Here is a 15,263-nt window from a genome sequence, read left to right as displayed (position 1 = left end):
CCTGAGTAGAACCAACTGTTTAAATGTGTACTCAAACTTAAGAAGTACCACAGCAAAGTAAATGAATCCCTGTACACTACCTCATCAAGGTCAATCACGTGGTACATCGTATTGCTTAAGTTTATATTTGGTCAATAGGCTGGAATAATCAAAACCAATGATGCAATTTCATTTGACAATTCTCAAATTATCCTACAAAGTTTCAATGTACCAATGTCCTGGACTCCTAATCCCATCATAGGTCAATAACTGATCACGTGATCATACTAATATTTGACAATGATTTACCCAAAGAAAGAGATACCACCCAATTCTAAGAACAATTATTAATTAAACAATAAGAAATGTACCCCTCCCAAAATTTAAGATTGGTTCACAAATACACCTGTGTCTTACGAAAAAGTAATAAATCCTGTACTTATTCAATAATAAAGCCGTATCAAAAAAGGTCAATAACCTTCAGGATTTGAGTATTTGGCTATAAGAGGAACACCAATATCTACAACGGGTCCTAGAAAACGTTTACCGAATTTTGTTATTTGATAATTCCCAAATTTAAAAGGGCACATAAACATATGAAGGTAATAAACCTCTGTACATACCCATATAACGTGTTAAATCTTTATAATAACCTCCGAAATTTGATTTTTCGTAGTTCTTTACCCATGAAAGGGAACGAGGTGGACCATCCAAATTTATAGTGGTACATATTGAAGACCTGTACGAAGATACCAAATGCTTATATTAAACAATTTCTAAAACTGAGTGGATGAGCCAAGATACCCTTCCTAAATTTTTAAAGGGTGCATCAATGTACCCATGTCTTATGATAGGAAATGAACTCATATACCTGACCATATAATCATATAAGGTAATAAAACCTCATCAAAGGGGAGAAGTTGGGCCAAAACCAAACACGTGGTACAACATATAGCTAATGTTTATATTTTGGCAATTTTTTTACCCATGAAAGTGAACGATGTGGACCACCGAAATTTATCATGATACATGTTGAGGTCCTGTACTATATACCGAGTGCTTAAATCGGAATTTAAAGGGGTGCATCAATATACCCATGTCTTATAATAGGAAATGGACCAATATACATGATCATATAACCATATAAGGTAATAGGACCTCGTCCAAGGGGATAAATTGAGCCAAAAACCAAACACGTGATTGTATTAAAATTTGGCAATCTCGTACCCATGAAAGGGAACGAGGTGAACCACCCAAATTTATAGTAATCTCTATTAGGGTCCTATACTATAATACCAAATATATAAAATGGGTAATTTCCAAAATTAAAGGGGTGGGTCAAGATATCCCTCCCGGGGTGCACAAATGTATGTATGTCTTATGATAGGTAATGCACCCCTATACATGACCATATAACCATATAAGGTAATAGGACCTCATCCAAGGGAATAAATTTGGTCAAAAACGAAACACGTGGTTGTACTAAAATTTGGCAATTTCGTACCCATGAAAGAGAACGATGTGGACCACCCAAATTTATCGTAATATATATTAGGGTCTTATGCTATTATACCAAATGTGTAAAATGGGCAATTTCTAAAATTTAAGGGGTGGGCCAAGGTACCCCTCCCAAATTTTTAAAGGGGTGCACAAATGTACCTATGTCTTACGATACGGAATAGACCCCTATACATAACCATATAACCGTATAAGGTAATAGGACCTCATCCAAGAGGATAAATTGGGCCAAAAGAACAAACACGTGGTACAACGTATTTCTTACGTTTATATTTTGGCAATTTTGTACTCCTAGAGGTGAACAAGGTGGACCTCTCAAATTTATCATAATACATATTAGGGTCCTGTACCATAATACCCAATGTTTAAATTGGTCAATTTCCAAAATTTGAGGGGTGGGCCAAGTTACCCCTCCCAAATTTTTTCAAGGGGTGAATCAATATACCCATACCTTATGAAAGCTAATGGCCCTCTGTATACGCCCATATAACCATATGGGATAATAACACCTCATCAAAGGGGATAAATTAGGTTTAAAAAACCGAAATTTCAATTTTTGGCAATTTTTTACCCATGAAAGGGAGCGACATAGACCCTCAATACTGATAGAGGTACATACTATGGTCGTAGGCTACCATACCAAATTTTTAGATTTGGCAATTTCCAAAATTTAAGGGGGTTTTATTTACCCCTGCCAAATTTTAGGGGGTGGGCCATGGTACCACTGGCAAAATTTGGAGGGGTGGTCCTATGTACCCCTAGGTCATTGACCCCGGGCCAAGGTCATTAACCTTTGACCTATGACGTCACTAAAATGTTTGCTGACTAGGCGCAATATACGTTTATATTTTGGCCCCCTACTACTCTCTGCAAAATTAGTTACGTAGATTTAAGTAGGCTAGTCAAAATATGAAAAACAAAAGGTAGAACTTAAGTATATCATCCAAGGAAGAAAGTACAAACTACGAAATTGTTTCAAGCACAAGAAAAAAAGGAAAAAAATTACTTGTGGGTTTTAGAGGGCCAGCGAAACTTTGAATGACAACTATTTAGATTTATACGTGTGGAATCTGTTAGAAATGCAGTAATATAAAATATATTGTAACAATTAATTTAAGAAGGATTACCAGAACTTTCAAATTAAAGAGAAGAACGTCAGTATTAACTGTCAAGCTCTACCTGAAATTCAGGTAACACCAAAGGTTGAAATATATCAGTGAATCTATAACCATGCTTTACTGGGAACCCATAAATAATTAATAAGTTTTTAAAAATCCAAGGAGAAAGTTCATCTCTGCAGCACAAATCTTTAAATTCTTAAATGAACCTCGTATGGAAAATTTCCAAGAATTCTCTCTTCGCAAGGACATACATATATGTTTGCAAATGTGTGTGTGCTCCTGGTTGCGATACAAATCGCCTAGAACTCCTTATATTGGCGAAAAGAAATGAAAATCGCTTCACAGTACTTTCCAACGAGCAGTCTCATTGTTAATTTTGTAACCATATGGTCCAGCTCATCGAATATTAATGAAGAAAATTTTAACTTTTTAAGAATACCTCGTATAAAGGCACTCTTGAGAATTTTTCTCTCAGCAAACAAGCGAATATGTATATGTGTGTGTGCATCGCGTCTGCGACGGAAATCTTGGTAAACCTTCTCGTCTCTCCAAATAAGGTACTAAAATTCAGCACAGGGAGCAAATTTCGTCTGCAAAAATTCCTGTCTATGGTTTGTCATAGTTATTTTTTAACTTTAACATCACCAGGCTGCATTGTGAGCTTGTCCGCTGCGTAAAAACGCGAGGAGACGGAGAGAAAAATTAAGTCAGTCTGACTGGTGCAACTAACATATCAACGTGCGACCACTTAGTGTCAAAAATAATGTTTCATTTCAACTAGTGCAACGTATGTAGAAAAATATATAGGTGAATACAAATAGACCAACTAATAACCAACTAATTTACGTTAGGATAAAGAAAATGTTTCCAAGAAAAATTAGAGTTTCAAACGTTGTCTCATCACTGATCGTTAAGTCCTCTTGACGACAAGGAGCAGCAGCGCAGTGAAAAGCTTCTAGTCCACACGAAAGACAAAATGGAAGGAAAGGGAATTCACCCCGCAACCTCAAGGACATCCCCCTGGAACCGCCATAGATTGCCTTTCTTCAGCATCAAAGTGAGTGAAAAGTGACAGTGCGAAATCAAGGAAACTAATGATGTAGTAAAGTTCAACCGGTAACCCGCGACTACCGCGCCTTCCGCGATTGTAATAAGAATAATTGGGCCAAGTGTAAAATTTGTTATCATATTTAATTATTTGAATTAAAGTGCCAAAATGTAATGTAATATGTGTGTGCAGTTTTAGTGTTGTTTATTAAAGTGAAAAGTGAAACTTAACATATCCTTTACCAAAACAATTGTCATGGTATAAATTTATATTTTCTAGTTTAAGAGATATCCTAATTTACATTTCTATGCAGCATAAATAACTAATGCCTATGCAACATAACAATTATCACATTATTAAATTGTATCGGCATTGAGAATACGATTAGAATTAGCTTTTATGTCGATTTCCCAGAATGTTCTGACCCGAACTCTGAACGGTGTTGTCCAGTGGTTATATGGTCGGCTTTCGTAGAAAGTCCAAACTGCTATTAAAGTCTAAAGGAGACGTCCAAACATAGAGGATCGAATCCCGGACTGTTGTAAATTTCTAAGCACTCCTAGGGAACTGCAGGACACGAACCATATACTCTTTTAATTTTAGCCATTGCATCAATCAGTTGCGTTACGAGTTAAAACCAGGATTTTCTCTTTCAAGTAGAATTACAAGAGACTGGCGAAAAAAGAAAAACAGTCTAATTTAGAGACTCGACCAAGCAGGAGTGCGTTCCGCGAACTACGTGCAGTTGCACATTAAAAGCATTAGCTATTTTACGTGGGCTAGCACTTAGCCCGCTGAAATGACTTTAATATCCGGAACTTTGTGCCCGTTGTTCCTAAGACGTTGGAAAATGAAAACTTTGAGTTTTACGTCCCACGGATATGCCGCTTAGGCTAAAGGAGACGGTGATGAGTAATGAATGAAATGGTGGAATGAAGAAAGTGGGAGGAAACGGGAGAACCCCGAGGAAACCCACGCAACGGTGTTTGTTTACCACAAACTTCACTTGGGGGGCTGGGATCGAACCCGAAACCCCATGCACCAGAGGTGAACGCTCCACCACTGAGCCACCGCGGTCCTTCTAAGACGTTGGAGTAAAAGGAACAAAGTATTGGTGTTGTATAATTACATAACGAACCTTGCATCTGAATCCATTTGTTTATAATATTACGAGTTGTTGTCTAAAAAGACAAATGCTAATAAGCTAGTTTTAAACATTATCTGATGCAGTCATGAGTTGGCATGATCACTTCCAAACGATAACTGTTGTGAGTAGCATAGCTGTTAGGTGCATTCTTTGGTATGACAAATCAATTACTAGTGCAGCAATTGGAAACAGATTTTTCAGAAGAGGATAGCACAGAAAAGGAAACTGGGCCCAACTTAATCCGCACTCTCCTTGCGCAGTGTAGTGTTGTATAGTGAAACATATGTTACGTAATTATCCCCCATTTTCATTCCATGCCGTTACCACAAACCGTAAGAAAAACTAAGAAGGAATAATTGTTATAGATAGAAAAGGCCATCTCATTAAAGTAAATGAGTTTAAGAAAATAAAAATTAAAAGTAAAATAATTGTTTTGTACGCTCAGGTTGTTAAATACATAATTTGCTTGTAGTTTGTTTATTGTATATTGTTTGTTTAATCACAATACATAGTACTCGTAATTTAAGTCTCACGTTTAATTCTAATCTGTAATCGCTTGTAGTGTAACATATAGTGTGTTAGAATGGTTCATACATTATTTGTTTTAGTTTGTCTTATTCATTAATCTTTACGGCAAACACTCTTCTCTTCCTCGATATTTTTCCGGCGGTCGGTGGAGATGAGGACTGCTTGTATGGTTTATGATGATCTTTTGTGGGCGCTGGAAGTCACTAAACCAGAGTTTGGAGTAAGTGAAGTAGGAGAGAGATGTTGTTAGCAATTCAAAATCAGAATAAATCGCCCATTCGCGATAAACCCACAAAAGTCGGTCATAAATCGAAATACGAAAACTACAGATTAAAAAATAATAATACTGACAAGGTACAATCGCGAAGTGTTCCCTCGGGATTCGTGTAAAATTGATTTAAATGCAAAGTTTCCCGTGGATCAATGTGTATTGCACTAATTGTAGCTGTCCATACTGGCAATTTGCATATATATGGGCCTTCATATATCCTGAATTCAATCATACATTACTATGTCGTTCGCACACAAAATTGTTTTTTAGTATCTTTAAATTGACTGCACATGGATGTGGGCATATGCATAACAAATTGGATCTAGTACTGCTTTTCTGACACATGTTACACACCCTGTCATAGGAAAACATGTTACACGGTTGTTTAATTGGATATAAGTGCAACTGATATATCAAATTCATGTGCAATTTTCTCGGAAATTCACTAGTGTATTCAAAGTTTACTGTAGCTTGTACCGTCTGAAACGTGACTGAACTTTCATAACGTTCACTGAGCTACTTCTGACGTGCGTCTGAGCATTATTTGCTGCAAAAGAAAATTTTCCTAATGTTGCAACAAAGTAACGGACGGACTTCTGGATCGAACTGGTTATTGTTCTCATTCTGACCAGAGTAAGCTATGTTGCCTCTACACATTTTGACGTTTAGTAATGATGAACTGCATCGCGACCATGTACATGTACAATGCAAAGTGAGGTTCAACGGGTCATAGTCAAATCCGCAAAGTATAACAACTAATGGTCAGTTAGAAGTTTTTCTTTTTACTAAACCAAATGGAAAAGGGTTTCATCCCTGTAACTGATTCTTTCGTGAATTCTCTGTCTTGTGGGAAGGACACCCTAAGTAGACTGTTGGCGAGCAGCATCTCTGAAAGCTAGAATCTGTTCTGAAATGATTGCGGATAGATATGGCATGATCATAATCTGAGATGTTGCTACCTTGCGATGCATAATGATAGTTCATCTGAGCTAATGTACAAGTCGTTACTATGTAAACAAAGAAAGAAGACGAGACTTACCAGTGATGTATGCAAGTGTATTCGAAGTACAGATACTCTCACATTCGAGACACAATAGTTATTTACAACTAGTATAACAGACGTATCGTAAATTGAAATTTTGACACGTTTCGTATTACGAGTTTCTCCGGATGAACAGAACGAATGATATGGAAATCAGAATAAAACAAGTGTTGAAACACAAGGAAGAGTCAGAGTATCTAAAGAAAATCTGCTTGCATTGAACAGGTAAAATAGGACCTGCAACTATTTAAATGAGATTCTAGGAAAAGCAAACTGGTCTTTGAACAAAACAAATCAATTTTTATTATAAATATCTTCGCCAACTAAACATTTTCGCTTCATCAAATACTAAGATCTGGACGAGAATTCTGAACTTCTATTATCTTTAGAACGTCCCACTCTTACAGTACAGGAGTAAAAGGCAATGCTTTCTTTATGCCCATTATCGTCAAACTTAGCCTGAAATTTAGAAACAGTTTTTTGCTCGATATAAACAGAATATTGTATTCAGAACGCTCCCGGCTTCAGTGTGAGTGGTCCCTGTTCTATTCCCGGTGTTGGCACTCGGTCGAAAAGTGTGTAAATTCCCGGTCCTCATTCACACCAGGCAAATGCGGGGTGGTACCTAAATATATGTTTCAGGCCGTTTCCTTTCTTCCCCAACCCTTTCTTTCTTCCCTTTTCTCTGATAGTCTGCTCACTGAGGGACGTCATCCCCTATACGTGGCGGGCTAAATGATCATACCTGCTGAAATCTCAGAAATCTTAATCCTAAATCCCTTACATTGTATTCTCTATCAAATAATCTGTTCTTCTCATATCTAAAAGAATTTTCAACTATTAAAATAACACTTAAAATGATAAGGTGAATCCATTGGACTCATCTCTTAAAATAAATCAATTTCAGTAGTTCACTATAAGCATTGTAGGTACCACCGTCAATATATGATCCCTTTTTATTTACTATGATCGACGAATAAACAAGCAGCTTTCATATTTGTAGAAGGTTTATTACGTAAAAATATTCCTAGAATTCAAAATAGTGAAGAAAAACAAGTTGAGTACAACGGACTCACCTCATCATTTTGTTACAAAATAGGGCTTATGATTTTAAGGAATAAATATAACTGCTGAAATGTTGTTAATAGTAAACTCTATCGTCGCGTTAAATACATCACCTCGTAAGTTCGAAACTGTAAGAAGTACTATGTTGAAACTTTTACAGCTATTCACTCTATATTGGACTAATGTTTGGAAAGTTTGTATTCAGAAAAGCCTTCTTAATTTTTTTTTAAAAAGTAAAATATAAAAGAAATGACTAGTGAGTATCAATTTTATTTTTCAGGTTAGACCGGGATGCAAAACAAGAAAAATATTAAGAAGTGATTGATGTTATTTTTGGAATAATTCGCAGGTCGACATCATCTTTGTTTAGATTTTATGACTTGAGTGTTAAAAATGAAATTTCTAAAGCATGCGCATCAGGCATAAGAAAGGCTGTGACAAATTGTGCCAATGCTATTTTCTTTATAATATTGTTTTTTTAATGTTACTGATGTAGGGTGTAGTGCTGTACTGATTATTATTTACTGTTGATGCTATGCGAGCACAAATCTACTACTTAACGGAAGTATGACCGGAAACTAGAATCCGGGACCACACCTGCGAGAAACATTCGGTCCACTTCACTTAATCTTAAGTTTCATATACTTCGATAGTTTTCCTTCTTATACATACATACATATATATATATATATATATATATATATATATATAGTTTTTTCTTGCGGTACGCAACGGTAAGGCCTACCGGGACCTTTTAAATGAGAACAATATTTAGCCTTCTATCTTAAAGAGTGGCTGAAGAGAAACTTCGAGAAAAACAGCAAATAAATATATAGTTTAATGAAAATCAGATTTTTTAATTTTTTCCTTCTTTCTTTTTTCTTTCTACAAAGAGTTGCGAATTCTTGTTTCTTCTTGAAGTCAGTTAATTGTATTCAGGGACTAGAAATATTCTGGTATTCCTGTTTCTCGCTCGCGCCTCCCTTTTTTCATTCTTTTTCGCACAGTAATATAAACCATAAAGGCTCTGAACCGACCAGATTTTTTTTTCTGGAAAGACTGAGCTCCCACAACACAATAATCCCAACAAATTTTGTCTGTTGCTGAAGATCTATGCCATTGAGGGTGGAATTCGTGAGATAAATAAAAGAATAAGGCAAAAGTGGGCAGTGTGCGAAAGTCCCTCTCTCTCTCTCTCACGCAAGACACACACACACACACACAGACGCACATACGTATACGCGACATGGGTACACGAAAACAAAGGAACATAGAAGCTACCAATATGTCCGATTTCTCTGAAAGAGAAGTAAAGACACAGACACTAATGGAAATGTGCATTCAAGATGCAGTACTTGAAAATTCTCATTCAAGTATCTATACAAGCTAGCTACAAGTCTTTCGTTTTGGCCGCGGAGTGCAGTTCAAACTACCATTTCCTCCTATCAATTTTATGATTGAGCTTCTCACGGGAAGTGCTCCCTACCAAAGGACGACACAGATGTTAGCGAACTATTGTACTGTTGTTTCTTTGTTTTCTAATGATAAAAGTAATTACACTTTGATAGAAATTTCTTAAGATAAATATCGATGCCTGTTTTACTTATACCTGCCGACATATTATAACTAAGCTTTGCGTCTAAAATCTTAGTAATTTTTTTGCACTCAGAGAAATAACTTATCGCGTCGCGCTCTGGAGTTTGTTCTGAATTAGGTGGAAGAATTTGAAGTTCCGACCACTGCGGCTTAAATGATGATGTGAATCTGAACATTTTGCAAACGGTTTCGGTTTCGAGGACACTAGAATGTCGTCAACAATTAAGTAATCTTTAGTTCAATTGGTCGTGTGATTTGTCGTGGTGTGTGTGAAGCCAAGAAAGTTGTAAATATTTCCGAATTATAAACATTTTAACAGGAGCTTAAACGTATAATTATGTGGTGTGTTTGTGTAGGCAAGGCAATTTTTATTACCCTGTTTTTGGAATACACATTTCATCATCTAGTGTACCATAATGAATAAGTAATTACTTCGTCCCTGTTGCTAAAAAGAAAAAGGTCGATGACAGTAAAGATAGTTGCATTGCGAAAAGCAATGATAAGAACGTGGAGAAAATAGGTGCTTCTCGTCCTCAATCTTTGTCTCTCGGTCATCAGGAGACTAATGACTGGCCTGACTGTTGGACTATGGAAGAGAAGAACAAATTCTGTCAGAAAAATAACTGGCTTAATGTGCTAAAGAAAAAACGGGTGTAAAGTGTGCAAAACGGCGGGAGGTCTTGGTGTTGAAAAGCGTATGGGGATGAAAGTGTCTAGGGAGTGGGCAAATTGTAATATCAATTACTTTGGTGAAACGCGAGAAAAGCAGTTGACGTCATTGAGGGGGAAAAATTTGATCATAAAGAAAGTGCGTCTCATAAAGCTGCAGTTAAATTAATTGTGCAAGCAGAAAAAGAATCTTTTGAAACTGCATGTGCGAAATCACTATCCCGAGAACAAGACATCACCGCCAGAGTATTTCGTACTGCGTACAAAGTAGCGAAAAAGAACCAATCCTTTAATAATTTCGAGGATGAAATCTACTTACAAGAACTTAATGGTGTTGACATGGGACGTATTCTGGATTCTAACAACGCTTGCGCCAATATCATAAACCATATCGGAGCGGAAATGAGAAATACAATGGTGAATAAGATTGTGAGTGCAAAAAGTAAGATTTCATTAATTTTAGACGAAGCAACCACTTTAAGCCAGGCATGGACTTTAATTATATATGTTAAGACATATATCCCAGATATAGATCTTGCGACACCAGTTAATTTATTTCTCGGGCTGATTGAACTGGGAAATGTCACTGCAATAGGTATATTCAATGCAATTCTTCAACATCTTCATTCTGTTGGATTCCCGGACGAATACCTTCGTGACTACTTAGTGTCAGTTACTAGTGACGGCGCGGCAGTGATGCTACGGGCTCGCGGAGGTGTTCAGAAATTATTCAAAGATAAATTCCCCTCTGTTATTCTATGGCATTTTGCTAACCATAGACTGGAGTTATCGGTACATGACGTACTAGTAAAAATATCGGGCATTAACAGATTTAAACGCTTTATTGATAAGTTGTACGTCACATACCAAGCCTCAACGAAAAACGCAAGGGAGCTACAAGCGTGTACAGCTACATTAGATGTACTGCTGTTGGAAATTGGGAGAGTTTTAAGTGTACGTTGGGTTGTCTCTAGTTTCAGATCTGTTTCCGCAGTGTGGCAGGATTATAGGGCTCTTGTGTCTCATTTTGAAGGAACAATGAACGACATAAAAAGGGACAAGAAGGAACGATGTACATATAAAGGGATGCTTAAGAAAATAATATCAGCAAGTTTTGTTCTGAATTTAGGGCTGATGTCTGATGCTTTGCAAGAACTGTCTGAACTAAGCACGGAACTTCAAGATGGAGGTATTAACTTATACAAAGCTGACAGAATGCTCGGGACCACTATCAAAGTATTTGAGGAAAGAATTAAACATCCTGGGTTGTACTCCAGTCACTTGAAGCCTCAAAAAGCCTGAACTTTCAAGGCATTCAATTGCACAAAAGAGACAGGAAAGATGAGTCCCCAATTTTTGTCACTGCTTTCTATGAGCACTTGATAACTTCAATCCAAAATAGGCTACTTGACACTTAAGATTCAGAGTTGCCTAACTCCCAAAATCTTAGATCCTAACCAGTGGCCAGAAGATGTATAGAAATAGGTGACCTTCAGTGAAAGTGAGATCATGAAGTTGTCAAACATATTTCGTTTGAATGAGAGAGAAATGATTCGACGTTTCCGAGAATACCTTGAAGAGAGGACATTAACAAACGGCTTGTTTCCGCTTAGGTGTGCTTTAGATACGGTTGCCATTTCATCGAACGAGTGTGAAAGAGGTTTTTCCCAAATGAATTTAATTGTAACACCGACCAGATCATTGCTTCTCGCGGAAACAGCATCTTCTTTGCTATTTATAAGATTGTTGCTCCTCCACTGACACAGTTCATTCCCTGAAAATACGTGAACTCTCAACTGTTGCGTGGACGTCATTCAGCTGTGGATACAAAGAGCAAGCAGAGGAAAAGAGACGTCGAGCAGTTATCTCCAGATATGGAAAAGTTTGGTCACTTTTTTGAAATTGCGCAAGAACAATGTGAGTTACATTTCTTATTCTTTGAATCATGGTTTAAAATATTATGCTGTCTTCTCTTATTTCACATTAATGTGTTCTATAGGTCATAAAATGTAGATATTTCAATTATCTTTTATGAAAAGTCTGTTCCACTCAAAAGTGAAGGGGTTCAAGTCTGAACAATGGGAGCCAATTACACTACTTATTTGCAATGAAATTTCCTATTGTAAAACATGGTCATTAGGAGTATAGCTATCGACAGAACAAAAGAAGAATGGGTTAGTGAACGGGCCAGTCAACTCTCTTTCCCTGTCAAAATCTAATTACTAGCAAAAGAAGTACTATGAATGATAGAAGTTTCTTTGAATTGGAAAGTGTTAAAGTTTAGAAGAGAAAATAGTTTATTCTCATTTGTCTCCTAGTATATATTAATGCTCCGAACACCTTCCCTACTAGCCATGATGTATACATTAAATAGCTGGAAATAGACACGTCCCCAAACACCTTTCCGAGGGGTTCCAAATTCAGTGTGAAGTACACAATATACAAGATTAAAAAATTCGTTGAAAATTATGCACGAATTAATATAGAAATTAAAATTTTGAAAGCTAATCCGCACCATCAAATTATATCTGATTCTAATAAGAATTAAAAATTCTTTTCATTGTGAATCAAGCTCTTCCGATTGCACCTGTCTTAGTTGACAATTTAAGCTTGCTATTAACATGAAATTACGAACACTGATTCTAATCGACAAACTGAAAATACAAAAGTTCTGTTCGGACTTCACCTCTGTAATTTCTCCGCATTGCAGCCTTTACTCAGTTCCCGTTTTAATGTATCGAATTAATTGTTTTTATTTATTATTTGGAAGAGGATTAAGTGAAAAAATCCCCTAGATTTTTTCGCAGAGTTTAACTATTAATTTAGTAGAGATTTGTAGAACATTTGGGTAGCAGACTAGTACTCTGAAGAATATTATGTGAACGATGTACTGTATGTGTGTTCTTATTAAAATTCAGTATTTGGGGAACTCTTAATTCCTTTTGAAAACAAACAATAGCAGCTTACTGTCGCCTGTTTGCAGAAAAAGAAGAAAAATCTAAAATATATTGATTATAAATGCGTTTATTGTAATATAAAATTAAGATGTAAGCATTAGAAATTTTTAAAGCATCTTTATATATATGTACACTCATATCCAAAATGATTGTCGCATATCTATAACTGTCTTCTTGTAAGAATATAATTTGATAATGATTTTGCAGGGTACTTTTAATACTGATAATATGTGTATGATCGGGAAATGTATATTTGTGGTAAATTTCACAAAAAAAAAAGAATTATAAACACGAAAATTAGAATGAGTGAAACAAAATGTTGCTAAATGGACAAGAAAGTTTTATTTCCGTTTCATTGTTCTTATTTATTGCTCTTTTGACATGAAATTTTTCATATACATCTCTTTGCTGATTATACAGATGCTAATATTATAAGAAATACCGGGCGAATTCATTATCAAATTATGTTCTTACAACAATATATTTATAATGTTACGACAATAATTTTGGACATGAGTTTTTAGTTACAAGACTGCAGTGATATGCTACTGGACATTGTTATTAATAATAATAGTAATACCCTGAAAGGCATGCAACATTTTAACTATTATGAACCTGAGGTCCACCGTACCGGCTCCTTTATTTTTTCTTAAAAAAGCGCTGTATATATATATATATATCAAGTTTTACTTGAGCGCCGTTCCAAGTGAATTTGCACGTGTCGAGTGACAACATGGAAGAAAATATATAAATTTAAAGAGTCTTTATTTACAGACTCAGTGAAATTTGTTTTTTATTCCTTCTTGAAAAAACATGCGGCAGAGGAAATATAAGAACAGCGCAATCGATTAGTGATTCGCTCTATACATCATAGTATTTGAAACTGACACACAATCATAGTCATATGTCTTGCAAATAAAATCAGAAAAATAAAGCACTTCTGAAAAAGACTGCACTTACATAATAAAAACTCATTTCCACGTGACGTTTCGATCTTCTAGCCAAGATCCTCATCAGACGTACACTGAGTGATACAGAAAACTACTACAGAATATATATATACAATAGCCTTGACCAAAACGTAAAGAAGGAAGGAAATGGTTTTGGTAAAGAAGGAAATCCATAGATGTTCGAATTTGACAAAAGAAGAAAGGAGAGGATATGATAGCATTAGGTAAAGGAAGGAAAGGGTGTAGAGAGAGTGACAAAGAAGGGCGACAATGGTAATGAATAAAGCGTGGTATGAGGACAAGGTGAAGGATTTAATGGATGGAGAGTATGAATTAATTGACAAGAAGAAATAAAAAACTATGGAAGGATTAAAAGAAGAATGTAAAAGGGAAGGGCTTAGGAAATCCATGAATGAAGGTGGAAGAGTGCCGGTGTTAAAGGGTTTTGCAAAAATACACAAAAAGGAAGTAAAACTTAGGCCAGTTATGGACTGTAGGAAGAATTATTTGGAGCCGCTAGAAAGTGAATTGAAACCAGTGTTAGAGTGGGTGGGAGACAGGCAAGAGACTTTGGCATTTAAATATTATAGAGAACTAATAAACTACACCAGAAATTCTAAAATAATAGTGATTGTATTTTGTTTAGTTTAGATGTTAAAGTCATACTCCCTGGTGTAAAGAGAAGTGCTATACTTGATACGATTAAGAGTTATGGGGAGAATGTGTTAAAGGCTGGAAATGGGAGAAAGTTAGAAAAGCCCTCAACTTAATGTGGGAGTTTGTTTTCTGTAAAGTTAAGAATGACATATATAGGATTAAGGATGGTTTAAATATAGGATCTAAGATAAGTCCGGTATTATCTTATATCATTATGAGTGTATGGGAGATGATGTGGTAGAAAAAGGGAAAGAAAAGATTCGATTTTTATGTAGATACGTTGATGATTGTTTTGGGATATGGGAAGGGTCAAAAGAAGAGTTGATAGAGTTCGTTGGTAGTATTGAAGATAAGGAAAAGGGAACAGATTTAGAACTGGAGGCAGAGCAGGGAGGTGTATTATGTTATCTTTACATTTTAATGAGTAAGGAAGGGAAGAGCATTAAGTCTCAATGGTATCAAAAAGAATGTAATGCTGGTATTTATTGTAATAAGAAAAGTAATGTAGATAGAAGCACAAAAATTAATTTCATAAGAAATATGTTAGAAAGAATCACGAAAATTTGTAAGAATGTAGAAGAGAACGTGGAACTCTTTAAAGAACAGCTGTATGAAAATGGTTATAGTAAAAGGGATATCGTTAAAGCATCTGTGGTCTCTGGAAAAGGTAAAAGTGAGGAGGAAAATCAGGGGTATGGAAAGGCATTGTAGGGGT

At 35.9% G+C, this 15,263-nt stretch overlaps 2 protein-coding genes across 2 annotated transcripts in view; one reads left to right on the top strand and one right to left on the bottom strand.

Moving 5' to 3' along the window:
- The window catches only part of LOC145684158 (uncharacterized), a 71,056-nt gene that overhangs the window by 32,738 nt on the left and 23,055 nt on the right, over positions 1–15,263 (bottom strand). The gene's annotated exons all lie outside the window — the stretch shown is intronic.
- LOC145683164 (E3 SUMO-protein ligase KIAA1586-like) lies at positions 10,324–11,286 on the top strand. The gene has a single exon (XM_081754529.1). The coding sequence runs from the start codon at positions 10,324–10,326 to the stop codon at positions 11,284–11,286; it is 963 nt and encodes a 320-aa protein (XP_081610655.1).

The sequence above is a fragment of the Thermobia domestica genome, chromosome 4 (assembly GCF_964235325.1).
Source record: "Thermobia domestica chromosome 4, izTheDome1.hap1.1, whole genome shotgun sequence".
NCBI lineage: Eukaryota > Metazoa > Arthropoda > Insecta > Zygentoma > Lepismatidae > Thermobia > Thermobia domestica.
The sequence above is the reverse complement of the archived record's forward strand: the minus strand, read 5'-3'. Positions and strand labels throughout refer to the sequence as shown.